The following is a 22,124-nucleotide window of genomic DNA, read 5'->3' on the forward strand; positions in this document are numbered from 1 at the left end:
AACCTGTTCAAGAAATTTTTACTGGTTCCCTTCTTTCCCTTTGAGACGACCTCCAATTTACTGTGTGTGTATGTGTATCTTGTATGTACATAGTTATTCGCATGTTGTTTCTCCCAATAGAATGTTAGTTATTTGAGTCAGGTAATGATTTTTCTCAGTACCTGGTACATAGTAGGTATGATATGAATGCTTACTGCCTTCTCTTTCCTATTATCAACTCTGAAATAAAATATGAACTCCTTAGCAAGTCATTTAAAACACCTTACAATCTTACTCTAGCATTATTTTTTAATCTAACTGCACATTGCTCTCACTATATATCAGACAAAAATGCAAAGATATTTACAGACCTAGATCAAGGCAAGTGAGGATAATATTGTAATTTTAAAACACAACTCTGAAAGTTGTACTTAGGATATTGTAGAAAGGAGCAATGGGAAGAAACTATCACTATTCTGACATTATTTCCCTAATAGCATAACTTTTTTTAAAAGAATGATTATAAATTTTGGTCAAGATAAGTATTACTAAATTTGATTGTTTCCAGGTTTTCTTTAAGATTCATAAACTAAGAAACCCCTTTTGGTGTCAAATTTAATGTACTTGGGTTATTTAAGGAGTGGAAAAATGAAAAGAAAAATAAAATATAATATCCATGTCTTCTCTTGTGTTTTACTGAACGTTTTAGTTGCCATACTGACAACTCTTTCACCTCCATCACTTCAATGGTGGCAATCAGTCCTTTTATTTGCAAAACAACCACTATGATTATCTAAATGAATGAAATTCTATCAATTTTACATAATATTCAACCTGAACAAATATAGTCATAAGCAGAAAAGACTGAAAATCTCTGACCTAATACAATTTTTTCAAAGCATTTTCTTTGTTCATTTATTACTGTAACAAAATCAATTTATTTTAAGGCTTTTTCTCCCCCAACCACATTAACTTTTATAAATGAAAAACTGAAATTTCAATTTTCCTCCAAAGTTATTTTTTTTAGATCACACACATTAAATCTCTAGAAAAACCACTATGCATAACTTATATAATTAATGGTCCAATGTATCATTTTTTCTTGGAATTAATGGTACCTTGGCAAATCCATGCAAACACCAGGCACATAACAATCAGAGGAACATTCTAAAAACTTAAGTGTCTCAGGTCAGTACTTCATAATATAAAGAGAAATCCATGGATAAATAAATGTACTCCATGAAAGATCACTTTAAATGATGGGAGAAGAGAACTGGCTGAAGTTATTTTTGTACTCTGAAATAAGATAACAACTAGGGGGATTAAACACTGGAATTGGGGCACCTTGGTGGTGCAGTGGAAAGAGTGCCTGGCTTAGAGTCAGGGAGACTCATGTTTTTGAGTTCAAATCTGGCCTTAGACTTACTTAGCTTACTTAGCTGTATGACCCTGGGCAAGTCACTTCACCCTGTTTGCTTCAGTTTTCTCACCTGTAAAATGAGATGTAGAAGGAAATGGCAAACTACTCCAATATCTTCACCAAAAAAACCCCAAATGGGCTTACCAAGAGTTGGACACGACTGAAATAACTCATCATCAACAACAACAAAGCATCAGTGTGAATCTGTTCCAACAAATATTAACCAGAATAAAAGAAGATAAACTTGATTATCTATTTCTCTTTGAAAACATTTCCTTTAATCACCTAGACACTGAGGAGCTAACAATGACAGCAAGATTATGAACCTCCGTGAGTGGGAGAATGGTTATGTCCTTGACAGTAAAAAAGAAGATTGGAAGGGAAAGTGTTTGGGGGGAGAAATAATGAGTTTTGAACATGCTGAATTTAAGATGTCTAAGGGACACCCAGCTTCAGGTGTCCAAAATTATTACAATTATTATTATTATAAACAACAATAAAATTAACCTAGCACTTAAGATTTTAAAAGTACCTCACAAATGTTGTGTCATTTTATTCTTATAACAACCCTGGGTGGTAAGTGCTATTATTATCCTCATTTACAGATGAGGAAATTGAAGTAGGAATGGGTTAGGTGACTTCCCCAGGATCACAGAGCAAAAGGCAGTTGGAGATGAAAAACTGGAAGCGAGCTGAGAGGTTAGGGCTGGAAAATTAGATCTGATAATCATCTACAAAGGTAAGGATGATAACTTCATACATGGCAACTGGTGAGATCATCAAGTGAGATAGTATAGAGGAAGAAGGAAAAAAGGGACCAAGACTGAACCCTGGTTAACCCATAGTTACTGGGCATAACCTTTTAAAGATCCAACAAAGGAAACTGAAAAGGAGAATTCAAGACAGAGAGGACGGGAATCAGGAGAGTATATTGTCATGAAAATTACTGAGAATCTACTGCTAATTATAGAATCCACAGATGTTAAAGATAGGCCAGTTAGGTGGCACAGTAGAGCACTGGATGTGGAATCAGGAAGATCCAAATTCAAGTTTGGGCTCAGACACTTAACTAACTGTATGACCCTGGGCAATACACTTAACTTGTTTGCCTGAATTTCCTCATCTATAAACTGAGGAGAATAATAGTACCTACTTCTCGGGCTGTTGGGAGGATCAAATGAGGTAATGATTTTGTAACACTTAGCACAATGCCTGGCACATAGAAAATACTATATAAATGTTGATTATTATTACTTCACTGTTAATTGAAATGTATTTCTGAACCCAACTATGTGGGTATCTGAGTATTTTTCCCTCTTTTGATCACTTCAGAAGACAGTGAAGTTCAAGCGGTTAGCATCTCTGCTTCACCACCATCTCCTTGTTTGTAGAGCTGTCCGCTCGATTATTTGAGAAATTTCCCCTAACCTTCATTTTCCTTACTTCCCATAGTATTCCCCTATCCCTCTCTCTCCATTCTTATCTTAATATCATCATGACATAACAGAATCATTCCCAGGCCTTCTTTAATTAGGCTATCTCCTTTATGTATGACTCCTGATGACATTATGGTTTATAGGAAACACATGCATCATCTCCCCATACTTGGGTATAAGAAGTAATATTTGCTTAGTCCTTCAGCATAGTTCATTCATGTTTACCTCCTCCTTATGTTTCTCTTCACTCTTGTATTTATACTTCAAATTTTCCCAGCAGCTCTGATCTTCATCAGGAATACTTGGATGTCCTCTATTTTATTAACAATCACTTTTTCCCTAAAAAATTATATTTAGTTTTGCTGGGTAAGTCATTCTTCACTGTAAGCCTATATTCTTTGCCTTCTGGAATATCATATTCCAAGTTCTCTACTCCTTTATAGCGGTGGATGTTAAATCATGTATGATTCCAACTGTAGCCCACTGGTACCTGAATTCCTTCTGTCTGATTGAAGTATTTTTCCTTTGACCTTAAAGCTCTGGACTTTGGCTATGACACTCTTGGTAGTTTCATTTTGGGATTTCTTTCAGAAGGAGTGACCACTGGACTTTTTTTTATTTCTGCTTTGCCTTGGGGTTTTAAGCAACAGAGGCAGTTTTCTTGCTTTATGGTGTTTAAGTTTTCTGACCTGTCATGTTTTTATTTTCTGGGAGCTATAATCCTTAAGTTGTCTCTACACGTCTTGGTTTCACGATCTACATATTTTGCTTGAAAGGAGATCATACTTTCTTCTGATAACGTTGTTTTTTGATTCTCTAGCTCCAGACAGTCTTTCGCTTTTACATAATGGTATTCTTAATCAGTTTCTCTCTTTTTTCTTTATTTGGCTAGATTTGCTACTCTAGATTCAAGTTTTCTATTCTGCCAAATACTTCCACTTTGAAGGCCATAAATTCTGCTTTCACTTTTTTTTAATTTATCTTTCAAACTATTCAGGAATAGCTTGGTGTTGTTACAAGCTCTCATAATAATCTACAAAGTCCGATGCCTCATCAAATGTTCACTCATTTTCCTTTGTCTTCAAATATTTGTTTATAAAAGCCTAGGCTCTTTTATCTGACCTAGAGGCAACATTCCCTTCTGTTATTAGTATCTTCCTTGGTTTATCTCTTCTTCTTTCCTGACATGAAGTACCTCATTCCACGTGGGGAGTCATACCTTTCTGTGGGTGCTCTGTCCGAAGGAATATAATTTTCAGTTGCTGGAATGATATCTTGGGACATAGCAAGACACCTTGGGATTTGGGGGCTAGATTTTTTTTTAAAATTCCCTATTTTTTTCCTTCAAAAAGCTGCGACAATAACTCTTTGTCTCGCATAGTTTTCAGTTATGATTTCTTGAAATATTGATATGAAAAAAACAGGCTTTGAAAAAGCCCATCATGATTCAAATGGATATGCCTGACTACTCCTTTAAAACCAAATCATTGTGGCTTTCAATGAATGGACAATAAACCTCTCTAACTCACCTTTTGGGTTTGAAGGGTTCAGAGTGTAAATAGTAATTCTTTTCTGTTCCGGCCAGAAGCTTGGAAAGTCTAGCTCTTCCGGACTGCTTCTTTTGTGATGACAAACTAGCCCATCTTTTTTCTTAATTCTTACTTAGCCCTTAATCACTGAATGCGTGTTGCCTCAGATAAACTGAGACCTGGGAAAGACCTTAGTTTAAAAAGGCCAAGGTTGCCTACCACATCCTGGGCCATTTCCAGTCTTCTTGACTTTTGTTTTGCCACTAGACTGTGATGACTCTGGAGGAGTGAGGCTGATGACTTTGTACAGCTCTGCCTCACTTAAATACAATTCATGCACAAGTTAAGACATCACCCTCGTGATATCTTTGGTCCTCTTCGAGAAGGAAGGATCAACAACAACAAACAATAGCACAAAAAACAAGCATAGCCTTAAAGAAGAGAAAAAAGATGACACTGAGTACAGCTGATCAGATTTTTTCAATATATTAATTGGTTTTGCTGATTTTGTTTTCTTCCCCCTCTCCCTTTTTTTCTTTTAAAATTATTTGTCATACAGAATAGGTCACTAGGAAGGGACAGTGAAGAGATACAGTGGGAAATTTAGCAATATAAAAAGAAAAAATAAGGAAAAATTATTTTTAAAAGATGATTAGTGTTCAGAAATAAAGAATGAGTCCTTTTGTACCACTCAGATCACATATAATACTGTGTTCAGTTAGCCCAAAAATCTCTAGCCAGTCTCAGACCAGACAGGCTATGCTTCACATTCTATAAAGCAGCTATCTTAGCCATCCTCTTGTGATGCACCTCTTGGAAGAGTAATGTAAGTTTCTTGAGGATAGAGACTTTTTCAAGTTTGTATCTGTATCCCCAGAGTTTAGCATACATTAAACATTGTATTTTTAAAAAATCATTCAATAAGTCATTTATTCAGTTCAATTCCTGTGACACGTATTACCAAAGAACACTGATATGTTGGAATGCATACAGAAGAAGACAACCAGGAAGGTTCAATTCCTATGAGGATTTATGAAGGGATTGTAAAGAAACTGAAGATGCTTAATCTACAGAGGGAAGAGAAGGGGATAAGCATTTATAAAGTGCCTATCATGTGCCATGCACTGTGCTCTGCAAATATTATTTTATTTGATCCTCATAACAAACCTGGGAGATAGGTGCTATAGTTACTCCCATTTTACATTTGAAGAAACTGAAGCAGAGGTTACATGATTTGCCTAGGAAAACATAATATCTAAGACTGGATCTGAACTCAGAAATTCCTGACCTCAGGCTCAGAGCTCTATCTACAGTGCCTAAGAGACTTGGGGGAGAAGGGGAATTATGATAGCTATCTTCAAGTATTTTAAAAACTATCATATGAAAGTGAGATTAGCCTTTTTCTGCTTGACCCCCAATGCACAGAGCTAGGAGTAATGGGTTGAAGTTGCAAAGAGAAAAAGCTAAGTATGATACAAGGAAAATCGTCCTGATCATTAGAGCTCTCCAAAACTGAAGTAGTTGTACGAATTTTCTAATAAAGATGCAAAAACAGCTAGAAAAGATACTGGTATGAAAATGGACTTTATGTCAACATGGTCCACAAGCACTATCACTTTCAATTAATAGCAAAAGACAAGGACAATATTAGTTAATTAATATTAACAAAGAAAAAATTCAAAATATGTATTAGAATTGCATGGTATTTAAATATCAAAAGCAGTTAATAACATAAAATTAATTCAAATTAAGTGAGATTTGGAAGCACCAACCTGGATAATGCAGGAGCTGGCACTCCCCGTGCTCGCATTGGTGGTTTTCCACGAACAACAGGAACATCAGCATTTTCTGAACCACCATTCAAATATGTCAGTTCTTGGAGCTGTGCTTGCCTGATTTCATCATTATAATCCTGAATAAAAGAGAGGTTTAACAAATCAATCTTCTGCTTGCTTTTATTGTGAAAAAGATTAAAAAAAACTTTTTCACACATTAAGGGAAGTTGATGAAGAATATGCAAGACAGTAAAATAAAATAAGAAGTCATTAATACAATTTCTAGTGAAATGAAAGAAATTCCATATTATAACTTGCAAAACTAAACCAATCTTAAACATGTCATTCTGCCTAGCTTTATAGAGCTCTTTAATCTTATCATAATTGTGCAATCAAACACCCCTAACATTACTCACACTTTGCTCTAGCATTATGCATATTCTCCTTTGAGAATTTTGCATTTCATAGATCAGCATCTTGCTCTAGGCAGCAGGGCAGAGTGAATCCTCGGACTTCAGCTTAGCTCACACCTATAAAGAGTGTTCTTCAAGGAGGGATCCCATGGAGGAGGAGCTATCTGATCAGAAAGGGAGATTAGGAATTGATGGTTTAGTTTGAGTTAAGTTTGTGAACTGAGTGGCTGCCTCCTCTAAGAGAGTACTCTAATCTCCATGGGTATATCTAGGCATAAGCAGGCTTGGACCAAAGGATATTTGAATTCCCAAGTGCAGCTAAAACATGGAATTGGGGAGACATCAAATCAAGAGAGAATGGTAGGACATCTGGGATATTAATAATGGTGAGGATGTGGCATGAGAGGGAGAGGAAGAGGAAAAGGCCGCATGATCTAAGTCACAGTACAAGGCACTGCCATGAGAAGTCAGTAAAATCTACAAAGACAATATGGAAAATGGATAGAAGAGGGTGCTTAAATTTGGCACATCCTAAGGTTTTAACCCCACGATAGACAAGAGGAACTCATAAGACTATAATCTAATAGGAAATGAAATTCGCTAAATTTCATGTAAAAGACAAGAGGAAAGAGAACAACAAAAAAGAAAATTACTTGGTGCAGGAAAAGAAAGGCACCAAAAATAAGAGCATGGAAGTGAGAAGGGAAGGGAGGATTTTGAACTATTCATTTAAAAGGAAAAGATAAAACAGGGAGAAATACACACACACACACACACACACACACACACACACATATATGGAATAGGTAAATAAAAGAACAACAATTTATTTAATTCAAAAAATCTGAAATAAGAGTAATCCTCCAGAAGTTGGAAGAGGAGACACTCTATGGGAATAGAGTAGTGTATCAATGTGCCATGCTCCAAATTAATCACAGTACTTAATTACAGGACTAAAAAAAGAGGAAGACAAAAGCATAAATGTTGAAGTGTTAAATAATAAAACAAAAGTCTGTAGCAGAATGTATAAGAAAACAAACCCAACAATACAAAGAAACACACATATAAAATCAAAAGGAGGAAGAGGAACAAAATATGCCATGCATCAGGTAATTTTTTTTTAAAAAAAGAATTGAATTGAATTGAAATTGAATTGGAATTGAAATCATACTATCAGGCAAAGCAAAAATAAATATTCTAAATATTATGAAGAACAGAGAAACTATACTTTTGAAGGAAACAAATATTTAAACTTTATGGAAACAGGACAATTAACAACAAAATTCATTTGGATGAAAGAAAGGTCAAGAATGTCAAGGGAAATAAAAGGGAAGGTGAAACAAAGAGGTCCTAGAAGTACCAGATTATAAACTACTCTATAAAGCAATAATAAAAATGATTTGGTACTAGTTGAAAAACAAAAACATTGACTGTTGGAGCAGATTAGATACATACGAAAGCAAACAAATACAGCAGCCAAATGTTTGATAAGTCTAAAGATTCCAGCTACTAAGTTAAGGACTTACTATCTGAGAAAAGCTAAAGGGAAAACTGTAAATCAGTTTGAAAAAACAGTTGGTTTACATCAATAATCTCATACCATCTATCAAGAAACGGATTCATGACTTAATTATAAAACCCCAATCTTTAAACAAATCAGAGGATCAAGGAAGAAACTGCCTTTTGGATATATGGATAAGGGAAAAATTGATGACCAAAAAAAGGGAGAAAATGATATTATAAATGATAAAATGGACAATTTTGATTAGATAAAATTTTTAAAATATAAGGTTCTTTTTCCCCCACAAACAATTCTATTTCAGCTAAGATTAGATGTAAAATGGTGGAGAGGAAGGAAAATCCTTGCAGCAATTTTCTTTAATATAGGTGTCATTTCCAAAGTTTATAAGTTACTGATTCAAATTCTGAGGAATAAGAGTCATTCCTCAACTGTAAAATAGTCAAAGAACATAAATAAGCAATTTTCAGTGGAAGAAATCCAAACTATTTATAGCCATGTATGAAAATAATCCACATTACTAACGTTAAAGTAATTCTGAACCATAAGATGGGCAAAGTTGACATAAAAAGGAAATTACCAAATCTAAAAGGAACTATGAGTGTAAACATTAATAAGACAGGAAAAGCAGAAGGCCAGGTTATGAGTGCTTTTAAAAGCCAGACAGGATTATATATTCGATACTACAAGTAATAAGGAACCACAGGAATTTCATGAGTCAGGGAGGGGTTGAGGCCACGGGAAGGGAAGGCTGACATATAGAGTGTGTTTTAAGGAAAATCACCTTAGCAGTTGAGTAGAGGATGAGGAAAGACTTGAGGTAGGGATAAACACCAGAAGGCTATTGCAATAGCTACTCCAGGCATGAATTAATGAAGGCCTGCACTGTGGTGGCAACAGAATGGATTATGTGGGGTGAGAAGAAGGCAAGGATGATACTCAGGTTACAGGCTGGAGTGATTAGTGTGACAGTACTGAGCTTGACAAAGAGAAGGGAAAGGTGCAAAGGGTTTTCTTTGGCGGGGGGGGGGGGAATATAACTATTAGTGTTTTGGACATGTTGTTTAAGATGTCAACTGGTCATTCAGTTTTAAATGTCTAATAGGCAGCAGAAGGTTCAGGAGAAAGGTTAGGGAGGACAAATTGATCTGAGAAATATTGCAGAGGGATGATAATCGAATCAATGGGAGCCAATAAAATCACTAAGTAAAATGGTTTAGAGTTCAAAGAAAAAATGATCAAGGATTTGGGGAACACTGAAACAATTTAGGAAAACAGCCAATAGATAATAGTCTATAAATACCAAGTAGCAAGAGAACAAGAGGGGAAATACCGTGTTAGTCTTAAGGAACCATTTCTGCTTATGCTTGTGTTAATGTTTGTGCTTTCAGAAAGTTCTCTAAAGCCAGTTTTAAATACATCCTGGTATGGTTCAGGTACGTTTTTGATATTCAAGAGTTTGTCAGAACACATAACCTGGATGCAGCATGAGCAAAGGAGATTGGGAAGCAGTCATCATACCTGTGAGGAAAGAAATAAGAGATGAGTGACAGGAAAACTTAGAGGACAATAAATCAAGGAGAAGTGGGTGATTAACACTGTCAAAGGTTACAGAGGGGTCAAGAAAGATGAAGACTGAAAAAAAGGCAATTATCTGACAATTAAGAGATCTCTGGTAATTGTGAAGAGAGCAGTTTCAATTCCAATGAAGCGAGAAGCATGACTACAGAGGGTTCCGTACATAAGTTAGAGAACAGGAAATAGTGGAATCACCTGGAAACAGTTTAAACAAGTTTAGCCATGGAAAGAAGGCGGAATATAGGAAGAGAGCGGGCATGGATGGATCAAATAAGGGTTTTTCTTGTTTTTCTCTTTTAGCTAAGGACATTGTTGTATTTGTAGGCAGTAGAAAAACAGCCAGTAGATAAGAAAAGATTCAAGATTGGTCAGAATAGGGATGGCAGAGTGAACAACATGCTGGAGAGGGAGGGGTTTAAACCTTAGCAAACAAAAGGGCTACCTCTACATGAGACCTGGGCAAAGGAGATAATGGGAGAAGACATCTGAATGATAGGAGATAAGAGGAAAGAAGAGGGAGCTCTTGATTAATGGATTCATTTTTTTTTCCACTGAAACATGAGGCAAGATCTTCAGTTGAGAGTTTGAGGGGAAGGGTTCCATGGGAGATTTGACGAGGAATGAAAACTTTCAAAGTAGCTACTGTGGTGAATGAGACGGTAAATTTACTTCTTACTGTTGTTCAGTTGTTTTTCAGTCATGTTTGACCCTTCATGACCCCATTCAGGGTTTTCTTGGCAAACCACTTGACTGGAGTGGTTTGCCATATTCTTCTCCGGCTCATTTTACAGATGAGGAAACTGAGGCAAGCAGGGTTAAGTGACTTACCCAGGGTCACATAGCCAGTAAGTGTCTGAGGCCAGATTTGAATTCAGGAAGATGAATAGTTGCCTTGGTGAATTTATTAGGCCACTGTAAAGGGACTGCTTTGCTGCAATGAGAGTCCAGGTAAAATTATGGAACACATTTTTAATCAACCCAGTTAATAGTTTTATGATTTATCTGACAATTTTTAGCAACAAAGGCAAAGAAAAGAAGGCAGCAGATAGTGGGAATAATCCAAGGCTGGGACTTGGCAAGGCATGATTACCAATAGGAAAATGGGGCAAGGGACTCAATTGTGAAGAACAGTGAGGAGAATGCAGCCGGTACAGGGATGACGACTTGGCAAGGAGCTGTGGAGTAAAGGTACTAGAATTGACGGTAAGGACAAAGAATAGCATGCTCACATACTAGATTTTGCATTATCCAGAAGTCTACTTCCTTAATAGAGACATTAATATTCCCTTATCTGACAATAACCTAGTATCATTTTATGTCTCCCTATGTCCCCCACACCAAATTCCTATTCTTGGCCCTCCTTAAGACCCTCATTCCCTTCACTTTTTCTTTCCTCAGGCCATCACACTTGCTCAGAGTTCACTATCTTGTCTCCAAACTCAACACTTCTGTTAGCCATTTCAACTCTACCCCGTCTTTTGCTCTTGAATCTTTTGCCATCATCTCACCACTGGCCTCCGCTTGCCAAACCTCAGCCCTTGATTAATATCATCATTTGTCTCCTTTTCTATTCACTGGCCATTGAACAAAGTGGGAAGAAGTTACAGAACTGTGCTGGCTTGGATACATTACAATTTTATGTCATCCAACCTTAACTAAACCCTTACTATAGCAAGGTAATCCTTTTCTTACTCCCTAATTGATTCCCTGCCTCCTAGCCCACAGAAGCTATTCTAAACCTTCTCTTCCTTCTTCCTCCTCCTCCTCTTTCCCATCTCAGCTGAGAATCTTGCCATATACATTACTAAAAAACTGAGGCCATTTGAAATGAGTTCCATTTTCTCTTGTTCTCTTAATCTCAAAATCCTGCTGTTTCTGACAAAAAGGTGGTCCTTGTTTTAGTCAAAGCTAACTCTATATATGCCTTAGGATCGCATCCCATTCCATCTTCTCCAGCAGACAGCATCATCAATCATTCTTCTCAGAAATCTTAAACCACCCCTTATCAACTGCTTTCTTTCTCTAAGGCCTTCAAAAGTGCCCAAGTATCCTCATCCTTTAAAAAAAAAAAAACTTCGTTAGACTCCATTATCTTAATCTATTTCTTTCTCTCTATCTGTCTCTCTCCCTCTCTCTCTGTCTCTCTCTCCCCTCCTTTTCTTAGACTCTTCAAACTCACACACAGACACAGACACACAGACACAAAGACAGACACACACATACAAACACACTGTCTCTACTTCCTCTCAATTATTTTGCAAACTGACTTCTGGGGAGCGGAGCCAAGATAGCAGCTGGAAAGCAGGGACTAACATGAGCTCCCTGTGGAATCCCTCCAAAAATCTATAAAAAATGGCTCTGAACCAATTCTAGAACTGCAGAACCCACAAAAGAGCAGAAGGAAAGAGGGCTCCAGCCCAGGACAGCCTGGGTGGTCTCTGAGTGAGGTCTATCCTGCACAGAGCTGAGAGCAGAGCAGAGTAGAACAGAGCCCTGCGTGAGCGGCGTGGACCCACCAGACCAGGAGCTGGGTGGAGCTTGCCCTAGCACCCCGAATCAGTGAGCTGCAGCAGTTACCAGACTTCTCAACCCACAAACACCAAAGACAACAGAGAAGGTTAGTGGGAAAAGCTAAGGGAGTGGAAGGAGTTTGTGGTCTGGCTACCATCCCGGGGGCAGCGGAGGTGAGGCAGCAACAGAACTACAGCTGCAGTTGCTTCCAGCCCCTGGCCCACCTGGTGGGAGGAATTAAGTGGTGGATCAGAGCAGGAGTGAAGAGCATGCTGAAGATCTAAGTCCAGTCTGGGTTGGGGGTTCTTGGGGAAGGAGGAGTGCTGGTGTGGCAGAGCTGGTGCATCCCCCTAGGCTTGGAACATAGTTCTCTAAACTCTACAAGCAGTCATACCCCACTGAAAAACTCAAGGGTCAAGTTAGTTGGTTCGGAATATGGCCAGGCAGCGAAAACACACCCAGATTCCGTTTCAGACTTTGGATTCTTTCTTTGGTGACAAAGAAGACCAAAATATACAGACAGAAGTTAACAAAGTCAAAGAGCCTACATCAAAAGCCTTCAAGAAAAACATGAACTGGTCCCAGGCCATGGAAGAACTCAAAAAGGATTTGGAAAAGAAAGTAAGAGAAGTAGAGGAAAAATTGGAAAGAGAAATGAGAGAGATGCAAGAAAACCATGAAAAACAAGTCAATGACCTGCTAAAGGAGACCCCAAAAAATACTGAAAAATATATTGAACGAAACAACACCTTAAAAAATAGACTAACTCAAATGGTAAAAGAGCTCCAAAAAGCCAATGAGGAGAAGAAAGCCTTGAAAGGCAGAATTAGCCAAATGGAAAAGGAGGTCCAAGAGACCACTGAAGAAAATACTACCTGAAAAATGAGATTGGAGCAAGTGGAAGCTAGTGATTTTATGAGAAATCAAGATATCATAAAACAGAACCAAAGAAATGAAAAAATGGAAGACAATGTGAAATATCTCATTGGAAAAACCATTGACCTGGAGAATAGATCCAGGAGAGATAATTTAAAAATTATTGGAAACACAATCAGGATAACCCAAGATCTAGCAGCTTCTACAATAAGGGATGGAAGGGCTTGGAATATGATATTCCAGAGGTCAATGGAGCTGGGATTAAAACCAAGAATCACCTACCCAGCAAAACTAAGTATCATGCTCCAGGGCAAAATATAGACTTTCAACAAAATAGAGGACTTTCAAGCTTTCTCAGTGAAAAGACCAGAGCTGAATAGAAAAATTGACTTTCAAACACAAGAATCAATAGAAGCATGAATAGGTAAACAAGAAGGAGAAATCATAGGGGACTTGCTAAGGTTGACTCTTTTGTTTACATTCCTACATGGAAAGATGATGTGTGTAATTCATGAGAGTTTTCTCAGTATTAGGGTAGTTGAAGGGAATATACATATATATAGACAGAGGGCACAGGTTGGGTTCAATATAAAGGGGTGATATCTAAAAAAATAAAATGAAATTAATGGATGAGAGAGAAATATATTGAGAGAGGGAGAAAGGGAGAGATAGAATGGGGTAAATTATCTCATATAAAAGTGGCGAGAAAAAGCAGTTCTGTTGGAAGGGAAGAGGGGGCAGGTGAGGGGGAATGAATGAATCTTACTCTCATCAGATTTGACTTGAGGAGGGAATAACATACACACTCAATACGGTATCTTACCCCACAGGAATGTAGGGAGAAGGGGATAAAAATAGGGGGATGATAGAAGGGAGGGCAGAAAGGGGGAGGAGGTAATCAAAAGCAAACATTTTTGAAAAGGGGGACAGGATAGGATGGATGGAAATATAGTTAGTCTTTCACAACATGAGTATTGTGGAAATGTTTTTCATAATGATACATGTGTGGCCTATGTTGAATTGCTTGTCTTCTTAGGGAGGGTGGGTAGGAAGGGAAGAGGGAAGAGAATTTGGAACTCAAAGTTTTAAAAGGAGATGCTCAAAAAATGTGCTTTTGCATGCAACTGAGAAATAAGATATATAGGGAACAGGGCATAGAAATCTAAACTGCCCTACAAGAAAGTAAGGGGAAAGGGGATGGGGGAGAGTGGGGTGACAGAAGGGAGGGCTGACTGGGGAACAGGGCAGTCAAAATATATGCCATTTTGGAGTGGGGGGAGGTTAGAAATGGGAAGAAAATTTGTAACTCAAAATATTGTGGAAATCAATGTTGAAAACTAAAATATTAAATAATAAAATAATTGTTGAGAAAACAATTAAAAACAAACAAACAAAAAATAGAAAACAATAAAAAAATGTAAGCTAATTGCTAGTAATTCTGTGTTCCTATATCTCCAGTTCCTGGCACTTAGTAGATGTTTAATAAATATTTGTTGATTGATGCTGTGTAGTGTTTCAGGGCTTGAAGTAACTATTAGAACAATATATGCAAAAAGAGAACACCATAAAGAAACAGAGAATCTCCCTTAAACTTCAATTATGGACTTAATTACTCCATCTTAGTGGTCAGTATTTTTGCTGGAAATAAAGAAAATGTCAAATACATACCTAAATACCACCTCTCTTACCTTTATGAAATTTTTATGCAACAATACATAAATCATGGCTAAAACACAAGGAAGAAATTGATAAGGAAAAAGTAGCCTTTCCTAAGTGATATTCAACCATGGACACTATCTTTACTATTTTGTAACTGACTAAAAGATGCAAAAGATATTATACTATTGTATGTATTTCTTGATTATGAAAAAAATTAATAGATCAAATGGCTTCCTTAAACAATCTTTTCCAAAAAAGATGTCTTTTATTCATAAAGCAAAACTATTCAAAATTTTCTTGAAACACATTAAAGATATAATTCTGAACAATGACACTCTGACAATATCACATGAAATATAAAAGTGTTATTTATACAGTTATATAACAAAAATGAAAATTTAAAATAAATGAAATATTTTCTAAAGAGACATAAAAACAACCAAATTAACAGGATATTAAATAAGGTACATGATATATCTTCAGAAAATGAAATTGAAGTACGTGTGAAGGAAGTACCTCCAAGGGAGTGGGAAGAAGAACTTGGTCCATGTGGATTTCCAGTTTGAATTTTATCAAAAATTGAAACAACTAGCATGTACGCTACATAAATTATTCATGAAAACTAAGAAAGAAAAAGCTCTACAAAACTTACAAAACAAATGCAGGACATCCCAAAAGTCTTAGTGCAGTTTTAAGCCACTAAAGCTTAAAACTTTAGAACATACTATATAATCATATAATAATAGCTAGTATACACACATACACACACATACATATATATTGCTTTAAGGTTTGCAAAGCACTTTGAAATATTATAAATATTATCTCATTTTATCCTCACAAAAGCTTAGGAGGCAGGTGCTATTATTATCCCCATTTTACAGATGAGGAAACTAAGGCAGACAGTGGCTAAGTGATCATTATACCTGATCATGATACCAAAACTAGGAAAGAATAAATCAAAGAAAGAGAAATATAGATGAAATTTATTAATGAATATGGATTGAAATTTTTAAATCCTTGTAAAATATTACAGAAAAGTTCTGTATAATGAAGATTGATTTGCTCTAGGGATACAAAGACAGTTTAAGATTAGGAAAATTAAAATCACTACTCAGTTTAAAAAATTGACAAAGTATTGCATCCATTTTGCTTAAAAAGAAAAATCTTACAAAGCAGAGGTATAGAAAGGCCACTTTTTAATTCAGTTAAAAAAACCTATCTAAAAGCAAGAGTTAATATTATTTGCAATGCAGAAATATTAGAAACTTTCCCAAAACTTGAGAGAGTAAAATAAAACAAAACAAAAAAGTATGCTTCCTTTCACCACTTTTAACTGATGTAGTTCTAGCAATGGTAGTGACAGCAATTAGACATGAGATTTAAGCATAAGCATTTATACAGAAGAAATAAAACTATTCTTATTTTCCTTTTTTAATTTTTTTTGGGGGGAAGGCAGGGTAATTGGGGTTAAGTGACTTGCCCAAGGTCACCCAGCTAGTAAGGGTATCAAGTGTCTGAGGTTGGCTTTTGAACTCAGTTCCTCCTGACTCCAGGGCAGGTGCTCTACTCACTGTCCCATCTAGCTGCCCCTACTATTCTTATTTTCTGATACAATGATGGTTTGCTTAGAAGACTGCTTTGCATTAGCAAAGAAAATAATGGAGGCAATTAAGTTCTGTTAAGTATCAAGTTACATGATAAACATGCAAAAATAAACAAAAAACTATCAATAACAAAGTCAAAACAGAAATGAAAAGGAATTCACATTCAAAATAACTAGAAAATGCAAAAAATCTAGGAGCTAATTTATTAATGCAAATGAAATTTCTTAATAGATACAATTATAAAATACCCTCAGAGAAAAAAAATGACATAAATAAATGGAGAGATATTCAGTGTTCATGCCTAAACAGAGCCAATAAAATAAAAATGGTATTTTCTAAGTTAGTACTACACTCATCACACTACTAAGGAAATATGTTATAGAGCAAGACAAAACAGTAACAGCATAATAATAAATTAATATAGGTCTAGAATTGTGAGGAAAATAATGAAAACAAAAAGGTAGGAATGAAGGGGGTGCAGAATTTCCCAACTTCATATCATAATATGAAGCATTTTTTATCAAACTTATCTACTACTGGGCAGAGCCAAGATGGCAGCTGGTAAGGAGGGACTAGAGTGAGCTCCGTACCCAAGTCCCTCCAAAAACCTATAAAAAATGGCTCTGAACCAATTCTAGAACGGCAGAACACACAGAACAGCAGAGGGAAGCAGGGCTCCAGCCCAGGACAGCCTGGATGGTCTCTGGGTGAGGTCTATCCCACACGGAGGTGAGAACTGGGAACGGAGTGAAGCAGAGCCCAGCCTGAGCGGCGTGGACCATCCAGACCAGAAGCCGGGTGGAGGGGGCCCTAGCGTCCTGAATATGTGAGCTGCGGCAGTTACCAGACCCCTCGACCCACAAACACCAAAGACTGCGGAGAAGGTTAGTGGGAAAAGCTGCCCGGTTTGGCTTCCAGCCCCGGGGGCAGCGGAGGTGGGGCAGCTACAGCTGTTGTTACTTCCGGCTCCAGGCCCACCTGGTGGGAGGAATTAAGTGGTGGATCAGAGCAGGAGGCAGGAGTGCAACAGCCGGCTGAAGATCTAAGCCCAGTCTGGACTGGGGGTTCTTGGGGAAGGAGTACTGCGAGTCTGACAGAGCTGGCACCTCCCCCCCCAAACGTGGAACATAGACCTCGTTAGTCTACAAGCAGTCATACCCCACTGAAAAACTCAAGGGTCAAGTTAGTTGGTTGGGAATATGGCCAGGCAGCGAAAACATGCCCAGATTCAGTCTCAGACTTTGGATTCTTTCTTTGGTGACAAAGAAGACCAAAACATACAGCCTAAAGAAGACAACAAAGTCATAGAGCCTACAACCAAAGCCTCCAAGAAAAACATGAACTGGCCCCAGGCCATAGAAGAACTCAAAAAGGATTTGGAAAAGCAAGTTAGAGAAGTAGAGGAAAAATTGGGAAGAGAAATGAGAAGGATGCAAGAAAACTATGAAAAACAAGTCAATGACTTGCTAAAAGAGACCCAAAAAAACACTGAAAAATACACTGAAGAAAACAACACCTTAAAAAACAGACTAACTCAAATGGCAAAAGAGCTCCAAAAAGCCAATGAGGAGAAGAACGCCTTGAAAGGCAGAATTAGCCAAATGGAAAAGGAGGTCCAAAAGACCACTGAAGAAAATACTACTTTAAAAATTAGATTGGAGCAAGTGGAAGCTAGTGACTTTATGAGAAATCAGGATGTTATAAAACAGATCCAAAGGAATGAAAAAATGGAAGACAATGTGAAATATCTCCTTGGAAAAACCACTGACCTGGAAAATAGATTCAGGAGAGAGAATTTAAAAATTATTGGAATATCTGAAAGCCATGATCAAAAAAAGACCCTAGATACCATCTTTCAAGAAATTATCAAGGAGAACTGCCCTGATATTCTAGAGCCACAGGGCAAAATAGAAATTGAAAGAATCCATCGATCACCTCCTCAAATAGATCCCAAAAAGAGATCTCCTAGGAATATTGTTGCCAAATTCCAGAGCTCCCAGATCAAGGAGAAAATACTGGAAGCAGCCAGAAAGAAACAATTTGAGTATTGTGGAAACCCAATCAGAATAACCCAAGATCTGGCAGCTTCTACATTAAGAGATCGAAGGGCCTGGAATACGATATTCTGGAGGTCAATGAAGCTAGGATTAAAACCTAGAATCACCTACCCAGCAAAACTGAGTATCATGTTCCAAGGCAAAATATGGATTTTCAATAAAATAGAGGACTTTCAAGCTTTCTCAGTGAAAAGACCAGAACTGAATAGAAAATTTGACTTTCAAACACAAGAATCAAGAGAAACATGAAAAGGTAATCCAGAAACGGAAATTGCAAGGGACTTACTAAAGTTGATCTGTTGTGTTTACATTCCTACATGGAAAGATGATGTGTATGATTCATGAGACCTCAGTATTAGGGTAGTTGAAGGGAATATGCATATATATATATATATATATATATATATATATGTTTATGTATATATATAAGTGAATGTGTATGTATGTATATATCTAGGGGTATGTGTATGTATGTGTATATATATATGTGTTTTTATATATATATGTGTATATATATATATACATATATATATATGTAAAAGAGAGAGAGCAGACACAGGGTGAGTTGAAGATGAAGGGAAGGTATCTAAAAGAAATAAAATGAAATTAAGGGATGAGAGAGCAACATACTGAGAGAGAGAGATAGGGAGAGATAGAATGGGGTGGATTATCTCGCATAAAGGTGGCAAGAGGAAGCAGTTCTGTGGGAGGAGGGGAGAGGGCAGGTGAGGGGGGAATGAGTGAACCTTGCTCTCATCAGATTTGGCCTGAGGGGAAATACCATACATACTCAGTTGTGTATCTTACCCCACAGGAAAGAAGAGGGAGGAAGATAAAAAAATATAAAAGGGGGGGAATGATGGAGGGGAGGGCAGATGGGGCTGGAGGTAATCAAAACAAACACTCTGGAAAGGGGACAGGGTCAAGGGAGAAAATTCAATAAAGGGGGATGGGCTGGGAAGGAGCAAAATGTAGTTAGCCTTTCACAACATGAGTATTGTGGAAGGGTTATACATAATGATACATGTGTGGCCTAGGTTGAATTGCTCGACTTCTTAGGGAGGGTGGGTGGGAAGGGAAGAGGAGAGACAATTTGGAACTCAAAGTTTTAAAATCAGATGTTCAAAAACAAAAAAAGTTTATGCATGCAACTAAAAAATAAGATACACAGGCAATGGGGCGTAGAAATTTATCTTGCCCTACAAGAAAGGAAGGGAAAAGGGGATGAGAGGGGAGGGGGGGGTAATAGAGGGGAGGACTGACTGGGGAATAGGCAACCAGAATATAAGCCATCTTGGAGTGGGGGGGAGGGTAGAAATGGGGAGAAAATTTGTAATTCAAACTGTTGTGAAAGTCAATGCGGAAAACCAAATATGTTAAATAAATAAATTTAAATTAAAAAAAAAAAGAAAAAGGCTAATGGATGTGTCTGACATACTAAAAAAAAAAAAACAAAAAAAACTTATCTACTACTGAATAAAGCAGAAAAATAGATAAGAGGAACAGAGTAGGTAAGGAAAATTCAGAAACAACTAAACTTTAAAACCCGGTATTGATGCACCTATGAACATATTTATTTGGGGAAGAATTTTCTATATGACAAAAGTTGCTGGAGAAGAAAAAAGGAACATGATGGGAATTATGTTTAGACAAACTCTTTATATATAGACAAATATCATATACCACAATAAATTCAAACTACAGACACGAACTCAACATTTAAGGCCACATCACAGGAAAACAAAACAAAACAAAAAGTACCTTTAAAGCCATGGCTAAGAGAGTCCTTAATCAAACAAGGTATAAAGGCATTCACAAAAGACAATAAAGTAATTTTGATTAAATGAAATTGAAATCCTTTCATATCTAACAAAATCGATACAATCAACAATACAGGATAAGAACAGATACTCTCCATTGGCTGAGAGCAAAGAGAACATCTGCATCAAAAAGGTTTAACGCCTACAATAAGTAGGAACCTAACCCAAATATATATGAACCATTTCCTGATGGGTAAGTGTTCAAAGGATCTGCGAGAATAATAACAACTATGGCAATTAATGACGATATAATTAGTATTTATATAATGCCTGAACGTTTGCAAAGCTCTTTACAAAAAATATCATCTGAGTCTCATAACAATCTATTTTACAGATGAGGAAACTGAGAAGAGAAAGGCTAAACAACTTGCCAGGGTTCTACAGTGAGTGTCTAAGACAGAATCTGAACTTGGGTCTTCCTGACTCCAAGTTCAGCACTATACCCACTGTGCAGTTTTTAAGAGAAGAAATGCAAACTATCAAAGACGATATGAAAGATTGGTTCAAGCAATCCCACAAAAAGTACAATCAACCCACCAATAAGCATTTAGTAAGCATCTTATTGTCTCAGGTACTATTCTAGACTGTGTTGATTAGTTGGCCATTTGTGTTTCCAGTTTCCACAGCAATCATTGAGGGGAGAAATCACCATGGAGGAGACTACCTTCTTCACCACTATCACCAACAGATGCTGACCAACTGCAGAACAAGTAGATAAACACAGGAGCTCTTGGAGTGGCAGTGATTCCTAGATGACCAGTCCTCCTTTCAACTCAGCCTTTGCAGTCATTATCTAGGGAAGCAATTCCTCTAGATCAGGGGCCACCAATCTTGACCAATTACAAACAAAGCCAGCATAGCTAAAGTAGCAAAAGTACCTGAGGGAGAAACAGGAGCTAACATATGCCAGGAGAGTCAAACAATCACTATCATCTTAACTACCATATCCTTCCCTTCAAAGACAATGGAGATTGTACAAGACCAAGAACCCATGAGCTTTGGGAATACCAACACTTCCAGCACACTGCTACATCCATCACCTTGGAAAGCAATCCCTATGGAGATGCAGCCTAACAACTACTCTTACAGAGCTAAAGCTACAAATACTAAAGACCTAGAAAATAGTTTTTGCCACCAAAACCGTTGGCATTGTTCTGTTCAAAATCAGAAGCAAGCATGATTTTTATCAGTGGAAACAACATTAAAGATGAATGCTACCATCTGTTTTGCTGCTTCACCCTAAGGATCATGGAACTTTTCTATCTGACTTGTTGCTGAGGCTTTCCAAGTTTGTAGTTTCTCCCATTTGAATGTGAACTCCTTGAGAGCAGGGGTGACTATCTTACATTTCTATTTGAATCCCTAGTGCTTATCATTGTGAAAGCACTTAATAAATGATTTTTCCTTAATGTTCATTTATTCAACTATAAAACAATTTACCAAAATAAAGGAATATAAGTACTTGATGAGAGAGAGTCTTCTTTCTAAAACCCCAGTCTCAACTATTAAATGAGTGTGTTTTGTCATGTGGGGAATAGCTGAACAAGCTGTGGTTTAACAAACAGAATGGATTATTTTGCTACAAGAAAAGATGAAAATGAGGATTTTAAAGAAATATGAGAAGATTTCTATTAAATGATGTAAAGAAAGCTGCATGAAGAGAATATCTATAATGAACACAAAAGATAAATAAGAACACTAAAAAGTAGTTAAAATCTAATAAATTGTAACAAACAATCTTAGGCTTTGAATATTGGTGAGAAAAATATATCTTCTAACTCAGCCCAGAGGTGGCAATTTCATATGTGGAAAACACCATCATGTCAAAACTACTGTTGTTCTTGTTGACATTGAATAGACATTTTCCCTTGTAACAAGGGAGAGTTCAAATGGTAACAGGGAATGGGGTGGGGAAAAAAGAGTGGTGTTAAAAAAGAGACAAAAA

At 37.1% G+C, this 22,124-nt stretch overlaps 1 protein-coding gene across 1 annotated transcript in view; it reads right to left on the minus strand.

The window, feature by feature from the left end:
- Positions 1-22,124, minus strand: part of KHDRBS3 (KH RNA binding domain containing, signal transduction associated 3) — a 273,510-nt gene that overhangs the window by 90,775 nt on the left and 160,611 nt on the right. Inside the window, exon 5 of the mRNA XM_036748646.1 lies at positions 6,137-6,276. Within this exon, the coding sequence (XP_036604541.1) occupies positions 6,137-6,276 (140 nt within the window). The remainder of the gene's footprint in view (positions 1-6,136; positions 6,277-22,124) is intronic.

Source organism: Trichosurus vulpecula, chromosome 1 (assembly GCF_011100635.1).
Source record: "Trichosurus vulpecula isolate mTriVul1 chromosome 1, mTriVul1.pri, whole genome shotgun sequence".
Lineage (NCBI taxonomy): Eukaryota > Metazoa > Chordata > Mammalia > Diprotodontia > Phalangeridae > Trichosurus > Trichosurus vulpecula.